An 18,595-nucleotide genomic window follows, 5' to 3' on the forward strand; every position below is an offset into this window, starting at 1 on the left:
TTGGTTCTGTACAACTCATTGTTGAAGGAGGATCTCTTTCCTTAATTAGTTATCTCTAGCTCAGTCTAAAAATTGGGCCCTTTCACCAAAATCCTCCTGCCTCAGCTCCTGAGTAGCTGAGCTTACAGGCATGCAGCACCAGGCCCAGCTGATGATGTCCCATTTCATAATGTCTGCTTCATGATAACTACTGAGCTGCACGTTTCTCTCTTGTGAACTTTTCCATATGTGCAGTATATATCATATAAATGTTAAAATAAACTGATGCACAATAGTTCTCTTACCTGCTCATGCCAGCTAAGCCCAGAAGGAAGCATTCTGTGCTGCAGAGTGGCTCCTTTTAGTCCTACAGCAATGAGAAATTCCTACACAGAACAATACAAAGAATCACATGTACTGCTTATAGAATCCTATTATAGTTCAAAAATTTTTCCAAGAAAATAAATGTGTTGCCTTTTACATAATCATTCTTTGTTGGTATAAAAACAGAAAACACACACCTTTGTATTAGACTCTGATTTATCAGACAATATTTTAACTGCAACCGAGAGCATATTCAAATTGTCTCCTCCAACACCATCTGAAGCAGCTCTACTGAGGCCATCTTCTTCAGAAGAATAAATAGTAGGCTCCAACCAATGAGGGCGAGTTGAACAGGGAAGTCGTGTTTCTGTAGGAAGAACTGTTCCATCTACTATGCCTAGATCCCCATTGAGGTGAAAACATTAAGAAAACAATTAAAAATTAATTTTTTCTATAACTATTTTGACTCCCATAACTCAAAACAAAATCCATGTACAGCCAAATATCCCTTTTCTAAAATGCCTGGAACCAAAAAAGTGTTTTGGAGTTCAGAATTTTTTGGATTTTGGAATATCTGTATATACCTAATGAGATTATCTTGGGGAGAGGATCAAAGCCTGAAAGTGAAATTCATTTACAACCTCAAACAAACAGCCTGAAAGTAATTTTATACATTTTTAGTCTGCATGCATTTTGACTGTGATCCACCATGAGTTCAGGGTATAATTTGCCACTGTGGTATCAGATGAGCACTAAAACAGTTTCAGACTTTGGAGCATTTCAAATTTAGAGTTTTCAGATTAGAAATGCTCAACCTATACTTCCACTGAATGTAACACAATCCTGGTAGCACAACAACCACAAAACAGCTTGGCATTAATAATCCATTGCTCTTTATTTATATTGTTATGTCTGACAGTGCACAACTACAAATATTTTAAAAAATAAACAAACCTAGATTCAAAAATGCTAAGAAAATATAAATAGGAAAATCTCATAAACATCAAAAATATGCAAGTAGCTCATGTCTATTCACAGGACACTGCTCGAAAAGTGGTTAAGTATTTTTATCTGAAACCAAAAGGAAATAAAGAATATAAAATCCTATCAACTGATAAACACACAAATAAGATGTGGTATACTCATATAATGGAATATTACTCAGCAATAAAAAGGAATGAAGAAATGATATGACCTAGATAACCCTTGAAAACATCATGTCAAATGAAAAAAGACTAAATATTTTACTCTTCTGTTCACAAAAAAAACTCTCAGAATATGCAAATCTATGGAAAGAGAGAATAGATTAATGGTTGTTTGGGGGCAGTACAAGTGAGGGTCATAACTAAAGTATATGGATTTTTTTTTTTTTTTTTTTGGTACTAAGGATTGAAGCAGGAGTGTTTTACCACTGAATTACACCTCCAGCCCTTTTTATTTTGAAACAAGGTCTCCCTATGTTGCTAAAATTGGCCTCCGACTTGTGATCCCTTGTGGCTCAGCCCTCCAAGTCACTGGGATTACAGGCATGTGCCACCACACCCAGCTGGCATTTCTATTTAGGGTGATGAAAATGTTCCAAAAACTTAAGTCTGGTGATTGACTGCCCAACTCTGTGAGATACTAAAAATCACGGATATGTGCACTTTAAATGAACTATATGATATGTGAATTATAACTTAACAAAACTTTTTTAAAAAACCTTCTAATTTATAATAAGTATTACTTTAACAGTGGAATCTGAATTCCACACAGAAAATAATTTCTAATAGCAAAGTTCTATTCCCAATTGATTTTCTTTTAAATGAGAAATTCAAACATGTTCAAACAGAAATGAACAAAACACACAATTATCCTACCTTTGTGGTACAGACTGAAACTGCTAGAATGAAGGCAAATGTAGTGCTTGTCATCAAAACCTTCATATTTTGTTACACAAAATAATGAGCCATTATTGAACTCTAACCAAAATTCACCATGCTGGTTTTCCAATAGGTCTCCATTATCTTGCTAATAAAAAGATCACAAAAGCACAGAAGTTATTATTTTATTTCAGTGCTGAAGAGCAGACCCACGACCTCACACATGCTAGGCACATGCTCACCACTGGAGCTACATGCCCCACCCCTAAAAGTCATTATTTAAATGTGGAAAAGTCAGAATATCCCTCAGGATACTCTTTCTTAATTCAGCTCAGGAAAATTTCCCACACTGTAGTAATCTAATTCTTGAACCATTAAGTGTGGTGGTATTAACACCTGAATGATTTAAATACTCCTAGGTACGACCTCTTCTGCCAAATAAATCTCTGTACTTCACCCTTCTTTAAAACAGATCAGTTACCACTCTTGGGAGCAGAATTAGCCAAAGTTTGGTCAGCAATGAAAGCTAAATTCCAAACTAAAAGGTGCTGTCCCCATGGTATACCTCAGAATACTGGACTCCTCAGGCACTGAAGCCACTTCAACCCATCTGAATCACTGGGTATATATCATGTTAGATTTCTTTAAAATAAGACACATTTGAAAAAACACTTTGTATTTATAAACCATACCTTTACATCTGTGAACACTGCCATTAATCCATGATTAATATTCAGAAGAACTGAGAGAAAACTCTGAGAATTCTTGTTCTGAGAGTCTAATTTTTTTTTCCTACGAGAACGATAGTTGGGATCAACAGTAGAAAAATACTGCAAAGTCTCTTCTTCAGATCCACTTTCTTCATCTATGAGGGGGAAAAAATACTGTTACATGGTTCTAACAGCTTATTAAAATAAAAATAACAACTTATCACAGGAAGATTTTGTATTTATAACCTATTTATTTTTTACAAAAAATATAGAATTGAAATAAAATACTATCTTCTATGTTTTTCTCTTTAACTCTGAACTTCAATGTGTATACTATTCCTCTAAAGAAAATATATTCAAGTGATCATAATATTCAATATATAGATCAGAAATGGGGAAATATTCTTATAAATTACTAAAGAAATTATAATACAGTACTAATATAAACACAAAGAAACATTTTTAAATCCACAATCTAAAAACTACTATTTTGTTAATTATAAACTAAGTATTTTAATTCAGAACAAATTTAAAATATATTACCATAGTGAACTGTAGATTTAAATGGACTAAAACTATCTTTGTTGAAGGTGTTAATCAGTTGACTGGCTACTGAAAGCCCAATACCATAGGAAATATTTTCAAATGTCTCCACTGGTGAAGGAGCTGTGGGCTCCCACAGTAGCAAGTCATTAAAGATCCTAAAAAGACAAAAGTTGAAAAATAAATATATAACTCCTAATTTAACGGAAGACAAACTAAAGAATATTCCTTTAAGATATATATCACATGATCAATAATTTTTAAAATGGTGAAATGGAAATTTGATCCTATGAAAGAATTTTTTAAACATTTATGTTCGATGGGAAAACAACTGCTATGGCTACCATGCTGGACAGTGAGAAAGGAATTTACACAGTAGATACCTAATTAGCTAGGTGCCTAGCTTTACCTGTGTTATATACTCAAATTACAAACTCATACATTTAAATGTACTTTAAAGATGAAACCTAATTAAAAATAAAAGCCCACAAAGAACAAAACGAAAACAGCTTCCACATGAGAGCACTTTGTAAACTACCCACTCGTGCAGTCTCATTTGATCCCAACTATCCTGGGGAGCAGCCAGGGAGAACTGCTATTCTTACTTCACAACTGAGGAAATTGCCTCACCAGGGTATGTGACCTGCAAAGTCACATAGCCACTTGGTGGAAGAACTGGAACGACGGTCCAGATTTCTTCCAACTCCCAGTATGTGTATGTATGTATGTATGTATGTATGTACGTACGTAACTTCACTAGAAAGAACATATGAGATGAAGACCACATGTATCAGGGAGGAGAGGAAAATGTTACTGGCTAGCCAGAAGAGCCCAACCAAATACTGACCCATGGGTCACAGCTGGGCTACCCTCGTATCCTATCTTTCCAAAGAAATACTGGTCACTACTCAGATGCCCTCTGTCCTAGACTCTACCCCTCACTCTCTAAGCTTTCAAGAAAACTCAAACTTTACAAAGTTCTCCAAGAAGTCTATGTGAGATTTGGACCCAGAGCACAACCTCCATGCATACCTATTTCAATCCCAACCTTTCACACTCTCCTTTTCCCTACCCTAGACTGCTAGCCTGCCCTGCTAGAGGGACTTGCATCTAATCATCTCTGCCTGTGCCTAGCACAGTGGCATCATGCAGCAGGCTGCAACAACTGAGGAGGAAAGGACAACTAGACAGCTCATATGGAAGGACTGCCAAAGCACAGACTCATCGTAAAGCAAGGTGCCAAGCGATGAGGTGGCCCTGCCCTTCCAGTGAGAAGACTCTTCCCAGGCCAATGGCTGAGCTTGTAGAGCCCTAGAAGTATAAAGCAGGACTGAGCACTGTGACTCTTTCCCCACCTGAAAAACCTGAAGCATCACTGTTAAAGATACCAGGTATACAGGACAGAAGGATGTCACATCTCAGTCACTGACAGCTATGCCTCAAAACACTGTATACAAATGTGGCTTACTTATTCTGGGGCATATTACAGGACAAAGAAACAAAGGTTTATAAATCCAGATTTTGGTCTGAATTCCTATGCACATGAATGATGAAATTATAAAATGAAGAATTTTCCCAGGAAATGCTCTCCCTTTACCTTACTGCTTACAAGCATTCTTTCTATTGGTAGGCTACATGGAAACTATTACTTTAAATAAAACCTGGAGTCTGTGGCATACACCCTATACAAGTAAGTTGCATATTTTACTGTTTTCCTTATTTATATTTGGATCTAAACAGTCTTGACACCATTAATACTATAAAACATTGGATGATGCTTCTAATATAAAGAAAGAAAAGAATGCTTAAGATATTTAAGGATATAACCACCACATTTCTGTGTCTGTGAGCTTGAAATATAACAGATACTCAATATTTGATTTAATGAAACCAGTCATACTTATTTTTTTATTTTCTATTCAAAGGATTTTTTACATAGAAAAAATACTATAACCAAAACTATCTTCAAAGAGTCATTCAACTAAGACCCAAAAGGAATAAACAATATTTTAATATTTTAAATGAATAAAATAAAGGCAGAGTTGGTTACTGGTTATAATCCCTGCTCAAAAAACAATATATTTCTTTATAAAAAATAGAAAGGTATTATTGAAACATTTAATAAAACTTGATGAAAATGAGATGGCAGTGTGTATAAATATCAACTTCCTGGTTTAGATGCATGAGTTGTGACATGTAAAATGTCCTTGTTTGTGGTAAGTTTATATTCAAGTACTCAAGGCTAAAGGGGAATTAGTCAACAACTTACTCTTAAATGGTGAGGGAAGAGGAAGCAATTTGTGCTGTATTGCAAACTGTCAGTCTGAGAACATTTGAAAAAATTTTAAATTATACTACTTTGAAAATACAAAGCCAATTAAGGGTCAAAGAATTAACACCTTGAGGAAATTAGACATGATATTACATGATGTACAGAGAGAGGGGGGCATTTCAGCATTCACGTGATTCCAGGGACCTGAGAGAGCGAGTAGGCAGAATAAGAAAGAACAGACACTCTCCTCTGCAGGCCCATTTAGTTCACAACCCTGATTAACAAGAGGCTCTAGTTCTTTGACTTAAGCAGTCAACTTTCACTGATGGCAGCAGAGAACTGCTGCTTGCCATCAATAAAGTTATGTATTTTACATATATTCATCTAGGGTTGTTGAGAGCCACAGCTGAAGGGGCCCCAGCAAACTTTCAGACTGCCAGCTGATGATTGGCTCACAGCGGCCCCAGCAACTTCTAGCTGATTGGCTCCTCTGCGGTGATGCTCATTGGGCTGTTTCCCCACCCTTTCAGACTGGAGCTGCTCATTGGGGGACTTTTTTGGCTCCGCCCACACGACCCAGCCAATCGGCCTCAAGAGCAGGAGGAGTGGGGGAGGTTGAGAGGCTGGTGGGAAGACCCCAGTGGCAGTTTGGGTTCTGAAGGTTTTTCCTGAGGAGCTGTTTTGTTTGGCATGTGTGGTTCTAAAAATAAAGTTCGTTTCTTTTGACAAGTGGCTCCTGAATTGTGCCCAGCCAGACTGCGGCATTGGGTCAACTGCATCTGGCCTCAAATCTGTTTATATTTGTTACCATAAGCACAGTTTAACACTACATGCTAAATGATTAATTTCAAGTAACATTTTGAGGAGAAAAAAGTCTTAAAAATCTATAAGGATTCTGCATTTAGTTGACCTTGAAAATATTTTTTTCCACTCTAAAGAAAGAAGAACTAGCTGGGTGCAGTGACACAAACCTATGATCCCAGCTACTCAGGGACCTGAAACACAGAAGGATCACAAGTTCAAGGCCAGCCTGGGCAACTTATTAAGGCCCTTTCTCAAATATAAGATATTTTTTTAAATGGGCTAGGGATGTAGCTGCTCAGTGGTAAAGCACTCCGGGTTCAATCCCCAGCACCCCCCCCCCACATACACACACACACAAATTAGAACTAAAAACTGTATACAATGCCTTCTGGGTATATTTTAAGCAAAAAAGATAAGGTGGAACTGTAATCAGTGACTCATATTCAAAGAAAAAACCTTGTTCTATATTTCAAAAGGAAACAGAGCCACACACAGTGGCCCTTGCCTATAGTCTCAGCTAATTGGGAGACCAAGGCAACAGGATCACTTGAACCCAGGAGTTCAGAGCCATCCTGAGCAACCTAGTGATACTCACTTCTCAAGAAGGAGTAAATACATATACACTTATAAATTGCACTTTTATAGTATGCATTACTATTCTAAATCTCCTGGTTTAATTGACAATAATCCGCTCAATCAATGCAGAGAGTGCAGGGTCAAGCCCTCTGTCTTCCCAATGAGCCTTGAACAAGTTGTTCAAGACCCTTAGTCTCAGCCATATGCATGTATCCATGACAAGCAGATATCCCTCAACTATATCTAAAGGGAGGAGCCTAGAGATCATGGTTTCCAAACTTCAGATTATAGGTAATCAAACTCCTCCTCTAACATGAATTTATAAATTACATGCTATTTTTAAAATAGTTTTAGTTGTAGAGGACATGATACCTTTATTTATCTTTTCTTTTTTAAAATATTTATTTTTTAATTGTAGTTGGACATAATACCTTTGTTTTACTTATTTATTTTAACATGGGGCTGAGGATTGAACCCAGGGCCCTGCACATGCTAGTCGAGTGCTCTACCACTGAGCCACAACCCCAGCCCCTAATATCTTCTTATGTGGTGTTAACGATCAAACCCAGGGACTCACATGTGCTAGGCAAGCACTCTATCACTAAGCCACAACACCAACCATGTGCTGCTATTTCTAATGTATATTACAAAACAAATATAAAAAATATAAATTTGAAAAGTAGTTTTTAGAAATAGGGGTATGCCAGGGATTGAATTCAGGGCCTCCTACATGCTAGGCAAGTTCTTTACCACTGAACTACATCCCTAGCCCCTTTTTTTATTTTATTTTGAGACAAGGTCTTGCTAAGTTTCCCAGGCTAGCCTAGAATTTGTAATCCTCCTGTCTCAGCCTCCCTAGCAGCTGGGATTACAGGAATGTGCTCAGTGAGTTGTTTTCAGAATTAAACAAAGTGCTAACCTTTTCTTCCTATATTCCTGTGGACTGTCCTGTGACTCTGTCAAGACCACTGAACTAACATGGACCCATTCCGGGACTAACTATATGATTCTAAGACAACAGCTAATAACAATCAGTAAAAATACCTAGAGTTTATTATTCTCAGTTAAGAAAAAAAGGGCCAAGATATCTGATGCCAAGTAAACCTACAGCAGAAACAACAACTGGGAGCTTCTGAAGATTCACGGAAATCACAATAAATTGTTTAGTACATGTGGGAAGCTACTAATTATAAGCACCAAGAGCTTCTTTTTCAAGAATCACACGACCACCTTTCAGTTATGTTATACAAGAAAGCCCTTCTGTGGGTAGGAATTAGACCACTACTACTAAGTGCTTACCATGTCTCAGACACTATTCTCAGAATCCAAGTATTACATCACTTAATCCCCTACATAGCCTTTGGGTCAAGCAAGTATGTAGCATCATCTCCACTTCACAGATGGAGAAATTGAGGCTTATGAAAGCTGGGCAAATTGTTCAAAGTCATTAGAGTCTGTAACCTAGAATTCCACTTATTTCAAAATATTTGCCTAGTATGTATATTGAGGAGCATTTAAATACAATAAAAATAAATTGCTGTGCACTTAAAATCAAATGCCTTTTTGAATTTTGAGAAGACATGCTTCAGAATTCTGATTCTATGTCCATATCCATTGTCCCTTGACAAAAGAATCTCTTAACACTTTTTACATCCCTGTACATGTAGAAAAACGTAGCATTTGCTCAGCATTTGCAGTAAGCTGACAGGGGCAACCAGTCTACCTGAGGGCTGAGAGAATCAGCATCTAACATACCAGCAGCCCAGACACCAGAACCACTAACTGGGAAAATCAGCTATGACAACAGCACATCATAATAGTAACAGTTCTACAGTCACCATAAACACATACAATGTACACTGGGATGGCAAATAATATTAAAGGAAAAAAAAAAGGAAAGGGAGAAACAGGAGCAGTTAGGCAAACAATCTGATTCCAAGGATCAAACTAAATATGTTTTTAAACTCACCTATTATAAAGTCTCTCATAAAAGCTCTTATTAGGTAATGTTACATGAATATTCGGTAACATTAGTTCCAACACATAGTGAGAATTGCTGATTGCTTTATCCTGAAACTCCACCATTTCTACAGGGTCTCCTGGCATCACCATCTAAAACATAATAATTTTACACACACATACAAAAAAGCAAATAACTATTTTACGTTTAAAATAGTTGTAACATCTTCTTAACGTATCATAGCATTTAGTATATGAGCAATAAACAAACATAACAGGGGAGAAGGAAAAACAAGACGATGTTGGAGTTAAAAACCTAATTTTAAAAAAAGTATTCAAAGTATTTTTTTTGTTCTTTTAATAAATGAGTTCAATGCAATGAACATTCCTCTTAGCACTGCCTTCAGTGTCCCAGAGATTTTGATACGTTGTATCAGTGTTCTCATTTACCTCTAATAATTTTTTATCTCCTCCCTGATGTCTTCTGCTATCCAATGTTGATTCAATAATATATTATTTGGCCTCCAGGTATTAGAGTAGCTTCTATTATTTATTATCACTGATTTCTAATTTCATTCTATTATGATCTGATAGAATACAGGGTAGTATCCTTTTTTTGTATTTGCTGAGAGTTGCTTTGTGGCATACTACATGGTCTATTTTAGGGAAAGATCCATGTGTTGCTGGAAAGGAGTATTTGCTTGATAATGGATGAAATACTCTATATATGTCTATTAAATCTAAATCATTTATTATATTACTTAGCTCTATAGTTTGTTTAGTTTTTGCTTGGAAGATCTATCCGGTGGTGAGAAAAGTGTGATAAAGTCACCAGTATTATTGTGTTGTGTTCTATTTGATTCTTGATATTGAGAAGGGTTTGTTTGATGTACAAAGATCCTCCATTGTTTAGGGCATAAATGTTTATTATTGTTATAGCTTGTTGATGTATGATTCCCTTAAGCAATATGAAATGTCCTTCTTTATTCCCTTCTAACTTTGGTTTGAAGTCTACTTTATCTGATATAAAGACAGAAAACCCTGCTTATTTATAAAGCCATGTGAGTGATGTATTTTTCCCCAACTTTTCATCTTTAGTCTCTGGATGTCTTTTCCTAGGAGGTGAGTCTCTTGAAGACAGCATATTATTGAGTCCTTTTTTTTTTTTTTTAAATCCAATCCACCAGTCTATATCTTTTGATTGGTGAGTTTAGGCCATTTGACATTCAGAGTTATTATTGAGATATGATTTGTATTCCTGGTCATTTTGGAACATCATGCTAAGTGAAATAAGCCGATCACAAAAAAAACAAAAAGAATGTTTTCTCTGATAAGCAGATGCTGATCCATGTGGGGTTTGGGGGTGGTAGGAAAGAATGAAGGAACTTTGGATTGTGCAGAGGGAAGTGAGGAGAGGGGTGGGGTTGTGGGGATGGGAAAGACGGTAGAATGAGATAGACATTACTGCCTTATATACATGGATGATTACACTACTGGTGTGACTCAGCAATATGGACAGCCAGAGGAATGAGAAGTTGTGCTCCATTTGTGTACAATGTTTCAAAATGCATTCTACTATCATATACAACTAATTAGAACAAAAAAAAAATAGAAAGGAGACCAGTAGAATAGAAGAAGGGGATCAGGGGGAGGGAGGGGAGAGAAAGGGGAGGTGCTGGGGAATAAAATTGATCAAATTATACTGTTTTATTGTGTACATGTATGAATATATTATAACAAATCCAACTGTTACATATAATTATAATGCACCAATAAAAAGGGGAAAAAAGAAAGCATTTTTTAAAAAATAATTAAAATCATTACTACATGACTAAAGATAATATTTTGATATTGCTTGCTCACACTGTTATTTTACCTGTTCATTTTCAAACATTACTCTACGAGAAGAAAAAGGAGATGGGGCTGGTCTCCTTAGGTCACAGACATCTTTCAGAGAATGAGCACCTCCTTCCTCCTCTTCCTGGTAGTGACCATCGTTTTCTTCCTCCTCTTCAGCTGCTATTCTCTCCAAAATGGAATGCATGGCTGGTGGGTTTATTTTCAGTACCATTCTGATAGCAAAGATAACTTTTTTAGAAAATCAAGATTTAAGTATAAATAAGAAGACTTTAACTTTTGTGCATATTAATACTAAAAAGCTCTGATTAATGAAAGTATTAGACTTCTTTACAAAGTCTATGTCTAGTAACCCACTTATAAATACATTATAAACTTAAATATACTGTAAATGTAGAACTGAAAAAGCAAATAAACAAAGGCCATAAACATGACAGTCTAACCTTATGAGGACAAAAAGGTCATTTCAAGTATCATTAATAGGAAGCAAATTTTACCTAATAATTTGAGTTATTATCATGAAACCAAATCCTCTCATATACATTCTATTCTGCTAGAATGGAACACTTACCTACCTAAGAAACCTCGTGTTATATAAATGGTTCAAATGGAAAAAAAAAGTCGATTAGGAAATAGTTTGAAAACTGCAAGAACAAAGTTTTTCTACCAGGAATTTCAATAGTAAAGGACTTGTGTGACTATTGTATGTATCTACAAACTCTAAACCTCATGGCCTTAATGCAGCCTTTGACTGCAAATGCCATTGAGCTTTGACTTCAGAGTATAATCCCATTCCTTTCCTCGTCTTCTACAGAACATCACTAGCACAAGCTTTTAGGGTCCTTTTTTAACACCATATCAAACCATTATTATGATGAGTCATGAAGTCCTCAAACAAAATAGCTGTGTTATTCTTTCTACCTAAGTGACGTTTGGGTTTTTTTGTTTTGTTTTGTTTTGGCCCTAAGAAGGTGTTCCTATTTGGTTCTAGTAAACTATCACAAACCATTTCTTAATTTATGGATATCCGAATGTAAATTGTGCTTCCAAATTACTTAACTGAAGCAGATTCAATTCTTCTGATGAAAACTTACATTCATTATCAGAAATGTATTGATAATGCCTGTCCTGAAAATAGGCTAATATATAGCAGGGAAGGTGAAAAAGGCAGGGATAAAATGGCACAAAAAAATCAATTTACTCTGAACCCTCAAATATTCAGTTTTCATACAATAATGGATTGTTATTTCAAGTAAACTAAGTTCTTTGTAACATGATCCAGGCTCACTTTTCAGGGTAACTTAAGAAATGATTTCTCCTGCCTAAGAAATCTTGGAACCAGGAATGGTGGTGCACACCTAAAATCCCAGAGACTTGGAAGATGGAGGCAGGAGGATCTCAAGTTCAAGGCCAGACTGGGTAAATTAGCAAGACCCTGCCTCAAAAAAGGGCTCGGTATATAACTCATTGTTGGTCACTAGCAAAATATCTACAATCCACTATACTGTAAAATAAATAAATCTATCTTTCTAGAAGCAATGGTTCTCCAAGTACAGGTGCATATTTGAATCATCTGATGTAAATTTTAAAAACACAATGATGCCAGGCCTACCCCAGAATCTCAGGTTAGAGCCCAAGAATCAGTAGGATTTGGGTAAAAGTGACCCATAAAACACTGCAAAAGCAACCACTGACTATAAAATTCATTTGACAACTACTCAAAAGATGACTCAGGATTTCTCTTCTGTATCCTTGAAGTATTTTTAAGATGTAATTAAACTAGGCAACTAGAGACCGAAGAAACACCTGTACCTTCTATTTTGAATAATATCTAAAATATAAATTTCACAGAGTGGTGCTCAATATTTTATTATTTATCCATCTTGCTCTAGGTTCTCTCATTAACCATTTTTAGCAAAATTTATAGCCAAAATGTTGGTTAAAAGGACTATCCTATTTTAATTTTGAATGGAAATACATTACACCTATACACTTCCTTACCGTGGCCAGTCAAAGTCATCTGACGATGCTGTGTCTCCATCTACTCCACCAGATACATGGAAAAATTTAACAGATGGCTCCCCTTTCTCCTCCTGGAATGACCCTAATAAAATAAGACTGTTATACTAGAACGCATTCATTCTCAAGTGCTAAAAGACCTTTAATAATGCACTATTAACTTCTATAGCATTTATTCATTTGTTCCCACATTCATGTGACATACAACATAAGGGACTGAGCAGATAAATTTTTGGTGCTGTTTTGTATTCAGACTAAAATTCTTGGGTTCCAATATTTGATGTATAAGGTATATATCATGACACAGTAAATATATTACCATATATATTAACAGTAAATGTTATATATTTTATGTATTACTTATATGTAACTATAGTAAACTGTTAATACCACTTACTGGATGCTATTATTTCTTCATAAGTCTATATAACTAATCTACCACTACCAAATAAAAATAAGCATATTTCTTAAATGAAAATTTGTTCCAAGCACGGTAAGAATTACCTCTGTTCAAAATAACTCTATATTGTTTATGCTTTTTCATTTGATTTTACACCTGAAGAATGGCTTTCTTCCAAAATAGTTTCTTGCCACTGACGATAAAGGATGATTAGTAACTTTTAAAGGTCCTCTAGTGAGGCCTTAATGGATAAATGTTAATTTTAAATATCTCCACAGATACAGAAAACTAGTAAGAACAGGGAAGGAAACTTTTGCAGCCTCTTCCCAGCAAGCAGGGGTGGTTGTAGCAGAAGCAGCAGTCCAGGAACCACAGGCTCAAAGCCCTTACAGAGCTCTTCATAGGCTGGTTCACTCTAAGTTTACCTAGAGTCTATTCATTAGGTGACAAAAACAGAGCAATATAGAAAAACTCAAAACAGGCTTAACAAAGAAAAATTACTAGAAATTAGTTCATATAATGATTGAAAATTCAAGTTCTTATGTCAAGATTTGGGTTTGAATCTTAATCCTGCCATTTACTACATGATCTTGAAAGATACCTCCTTCTACATGCAGATTCCCTCAACTATTAACTTATAAAAACTGGAAAAAATAAGCATATGGTGATTATGATGATTAAAGGAAACAAGATAATATGTATGAAGTGCTTAGCACAGTACCTAACCATACACTGGCACTCTGTATATGGGCTAATAAGTGGTAGGTGATTACAAAAAAGTAGGTTAAAGGCCACTTTTATTTTCCTCTGTAGAAAATCAGTACTTGAATAAAGTGATTAAATCATCATGCTTGGTCATTTTTTTTAATCTAACATATTACATATTTGCAAACAATCTTGATGGGAAAAGCTACTGCTACTGTATCTAACATAATATTCTTCAATTCTATTATATTTTGGAGCTCTCACATACTTTTATGATATAAAATTAGTAGCAGTTATTTGTATCTTGTCTCCTAAAGCACTTTCAATCTTACCAGCTAGTTCTCTAAAGGTAAGTTCCAATTTAATTTGTTCTGGGGTTGAGCCTCCTATAAACTCCGTCTTAAATTCTAGATCTGTGAATGCTAAATGAAGGATCTCCTTCTGAAGTGACTTCTTAAACCATGGTCCTCTTTCTTGATCTGACCGAAGATCAGGTATTGGGAAACGAACAGAAAGATTTAATGCTGGAGTAGCAACTTGAACTGATACTCGACAATTTGCAGGATTGTGTGAATCATCTAGAAATACTTCAGTGAAAGCCTTGTGCTAAAACACAAAACATCAAAAAAAATGCCAAAAAATTAAATTAAGTAAATTACATTAGCATTCAACATTTCAATATGTACAATAACTAATTCCCCAGTGTAATGAATTACCATTCAAATCAAATTCACTACCATAGTAATTTAGTATAATGAAATTTTATAATGTAACAATTATTGGCAAAAGTTAGAACTATTGGCAACAGTTACACCCTGATATAAAAATAAATCAATCAAAATAAAAACTGAACTAAAGAGAAGACAAAGACACAATAGGTACATTTATACATATTTTATTATAAACTAAAAATAAAAAAGTGTAAATTAGCCTGTCAACAAATCAAATGTAGTTAAAAATCATTACAGTATCCAACATTCAATCTGAAGGATTTACCTACCAACATACTACTTTAAAAATTCAGTGTGAGGGGCTGGGGATATAGCTGAGTTGGTAGAATGCTTGCCTAGCATGTACAAGACCCTGGGTTCAATCCCCAGCACCACCACCCCCAAAAAAAAAAAATTCAGTGTGAACACAGATGAATTATGCCAAATACAAGACCAGTCTCTGACTCATCTTTGTATTTCTAGGACTAAGTCCAGAGCCTAGCACATACTAGGTTCCAAATAAATATCCACTAAATGACTCACCCTGAGTTCCTATACAATCTAAGAGTATAATCCCATGAAATGGCTACTGGAAAACAAACAAATGTACCACATGCCCCAAACCATGAAACAAAAGGGTCAAAGAATGTGCAATGCACATAAAGGTCCACTTCTAACTTTTCTCTAAAATGTATTAAAAGCAATAAAGGTTTAGTCCACTGTACGTGGAACAGTCCACTATTTCTTGAATCAGTCTCTAAAGTCTTAAGACTAGAAAGTTCCCTTCTTATATTACACATTGATTTTTAACAAACCTACACTTTCTCTCTTCTATTTGACTTTCTCATACTATCTCTCACTCCAAGGCAAAAGTAATCCAAGATATTAAACCATCATCCCAATATATCTATGACTAACAGAAAATATAGAGACTAGTCCAAAGAACTTAAAATAACTAGCAACTGGTGACAATAAAAAAATGATTCAATGTGAATACTCACCACTAAGGAAAAATAAATAGGAAAATAGAATATTTTGTCCATTTTCTTTTTAACTACAGTTGTCTATGTTGGTCCTAGTCCTACAGCCCCCAAATTCCAAATAGATTTCTTACAAATCTGACTTCCTTGATTTGCTTATGAAAGAATCTATACACCAGATCTAAGGAATATAATGTGATGCTCAAGAGATTATTTTCCCAGTTTCAAAAGTATATTCTATATTACTTGGGCTACACTTTTTAGATGTTTGTTTAAAGTGTGAACAGGTAAAACTTTATAATATTACAAGCACAGGAAAGGAAATCTAAGTCCTACAACAGAATCAAATGCTATCAAATGCCATAACTTCTATTATTTTCTTTTCTTTCTTTCTTTTTTTTTTTTTTTTGGTATTAGTGATTGAATCTGAGTGCCCTACCACTGTGCTATATTCCCAGGAATCCTAACCCCCACCCTTTGTTTTTAAGACAGGATCTCACTAAATTGCCAAAGCTGCCTCAAACTTATGACCCCTCAGCCTCCAAAGTAACCAAGATTACAAGTATGCATCCCCACACCTGGATTCTATTAATTCTTTTTCCTGAGCATCAATTTATACTGATACTTTAACGAATGCTATATAATCTACAGAGAATGCTTAGCTCAGAAATTATCCCAATAAGCCTATTAGCTAATTAAATTATGATTATTTACAACATTTTGAATACTTACCAGACTGATATGCTTATTATATGAAGTATACATGTGAGAGGCCATCATCTCTACTGTAGTAAGTTTCTGTGGTTGAAGCAAGGAATTTAACCGGTCCACAATACTTATATCCAGTTCACAACATACTGGATTTAATTTAATTTGTAAGTCCGCCTTCTGAGGAACTGAACTAAGTCTTGCTTGACTGCCCTTAAAAGGGGGGAGGGAGGAGCATTACTACAATCACTAATAATACTAAAAGATTAGGTTAAGACCTCAAAATTGTGAGAAAATATATACCCCAAAATTTTACATGCAGCACTTAAACAAAAAGATTTCTTACCTGGGGTCCTCTATTCTCAGAATGCTTATAATGAAGTTGAAGACACACAGGGGGGTGGGCATCAGTTCCTTCTTTAGAATGAAATGTTAAAAGCTTAAAAACAAAGAAGATAAATTAAATATTAGATGTTAAGCTATAATTTCTCACAGGAATTCAGAGGTGCCAATATACTAGTGGGAAGAGCTATCTGAAGTCAGAAATGCTGGCCTTACTTTTCACTTTCATCACTCACTAGCAATGTAAATCTTAGTCCAGTTAGTTAAATTTTCTTGTTTTGAGACAGGGTCTTGCTAAGTCTCTGAAGGTCTCACTAAATTGCCTACAGCAGCCCATGACTTGCATTGCTGCTTCAGTCTCCTGAATTTCAGGACTACTGGCCTTCCCCACCACTCGGGCTTCAGTAAGTTAACTTCTGAGACAGTGTCTTATTTGCAGAATGCAGGTGAGAATTCAAATGAATTAATACTCAAGAAAGAGCTCTGAAAATAAACATATAAGGGCAAAATAACAGCAATAAATATTATTTTTGCCAACATACTTAGATGTTTGGAAAAATCATATTAATGGTAAAAGAACACAAAACATTATGCTCAACTTGAATAGTACACTTTGGTATTTGTTCAATAAAAAAGTCTTCTGAAATGAAGAATGATTGAAAGTGAGTGAATTTCTCTATGCATTCCTGTTCATTTTTTGAGAAAACTATTTATGATCATACAATTCCTTAAAAGCAAGACAGATTTAAAGTGTAATGCAAAGAAAGTGACCATCATTTACCTCTGTGTAGTGAGGTGGAACAGAATGGCAGTCGGTTGGAAACAGACACTCCAAAAGCTCCATTTGTCCAATGGAAGTATCAGTACTAAAATACCGGGAAGCTGATCTTTGTCTTTGTTCATAGGCTACTTTGATGCCAGTACCTATAAATCTATTATTAAAAAAAATGCAGCATTTAAAGGCCTCTATATACTTCTAGATTAAATGACATATCACAAGTAGTCAGGGAACCATAAACAAATGTTAATAACAGACTAATTACCCACTTAATTCTGACAAATTCAAGTTAACAATAGTAATACTCCTAAGATTATTAACCAAGTCTGCTTTCAATTTCCCATTCCCTGACAAAAAAATAAATTTAACTGACGGAAAATCGTCCAGGGTATGTTCATTTCCCAACACTGCCCTTCCTTCTCCATACATTTAAAATTTACACTGCAGTAGATAAAATCTTTCAGATCTAAAAAATACATGAAATAGTCTCTGAAAATTATCTAAAAGGATCATGAAATATTCTAAAACTTCAGTTGGTGGGGCTCAAATGAAGCCTATCTCTAATTTCTGTGGGTTCTGCTATATTTTCTGATATTTGAAAACGTGTCAAAATTAGAGAAAAAGCATCTCTACATCTCTATAAATACTATGGTCCTAATTTGTAGGTTATCTTTAGGTAGGGATCAAAACTACTTTACATATTAACTTTAAAATAGTTATGTTAAAATAAAACCCAAAGGTATTTTTCTAAAAAATTAATTATATTTGCCTAAACTATTTATCAAAATAATATCACTCAGGTCATAAACAGTATTTGCATTTTAATAATACTAACAAATTCAATTCATCTATTAGGACTCAATTTATAAAGGATCAGTGTCAATTTGGACAGTTTGGGTTTGTTTTGTTTTTTAAGGTAAGGATGGAAATGTAGCACCCAAGTTAAGGACCAACCCTCGTACAACTTCCCATTCCTGGCCAGTGAACATGCAGCATTTTAGCGTGCCTCTCTCATTAGTTCTCACATTACCGTCAGCTGTTAATGCCAATGATTGTAATACAGTCAA

General features: G+C 35.2%; 1 protein-coding gene across 5 annotated transcripts in view; it reads right to left on the bottom strand.

The window, feature by feature from the left end:
* Atg2b (autophagy related 2B) overlaps positions 1-18,595 on the bottom strand; it is a 64,115-nt gene that overhangs the window by 26,112 nt on the left and 19,408 nt on the right. For all 5 annotated transcript variants that reach the window (XR_007345971.1, XR_007345972.1, XM_048799295.1 and 2 more), the window contains 12 exons: positions 17,532-17,682; positions 16,755-16,847; positions 16,433-16,621; positions 14,343-14,616; positions 12,888-12,990; positions 10,906-11,101; positions 9,040-9,182; positions 3,419-3,576; positions 2,858-3,030; positions 2,163-2,313; positions 501-700; positions 285-365 (listed from right to left, as the gene is read on the bottom strand). Coding sequence is in view for 3 of the 5 variants with exons in the window: in XM_048799295.1 (XP_048655252.1) it covers positions 285-365; positions 501-700; positions 2,163-2,313; positions 2,858-3,030; positions 3,419-3,576; positions 9,040-9,182; positions 10,906-11,101; positions 12,888-12,990; positions 14,343-14,616; positions 16,433-16,621; positions 16,755-16,847; positions 17,532-17,682 (1,912 nt within the window). In the remaining 2 variants the exon portion in view is untranslated. The remainder of the gene's footprint in view (positions 1-284; positions 366-500; positions 701-2,162; positions 2,314-2,857; positions 3,031-3,418; positions 3,577-9,039; positions 9,183-10,905; positions 11,102-12,887; positions 12,991-14,342; positions 14,617-16,432; positions 16,622-16,754; positions 16,848-17,531; positions 17,683-18,595) is intronic.

The sequence above is a fragment of the Marmota marmota genome, unplaced genomic scaffold (genome assembly GCF_001458135.2).
Source record: "Marmota marmota marmota unplaced genomic scaffold, marMar, whole genome shotgun sequence".
Lineage (NCBI taxonomy): Eukaryota > Metazoa > Chordata > Mammalia > Rodentia > Sciuridae > Marmota > Marmota marmota.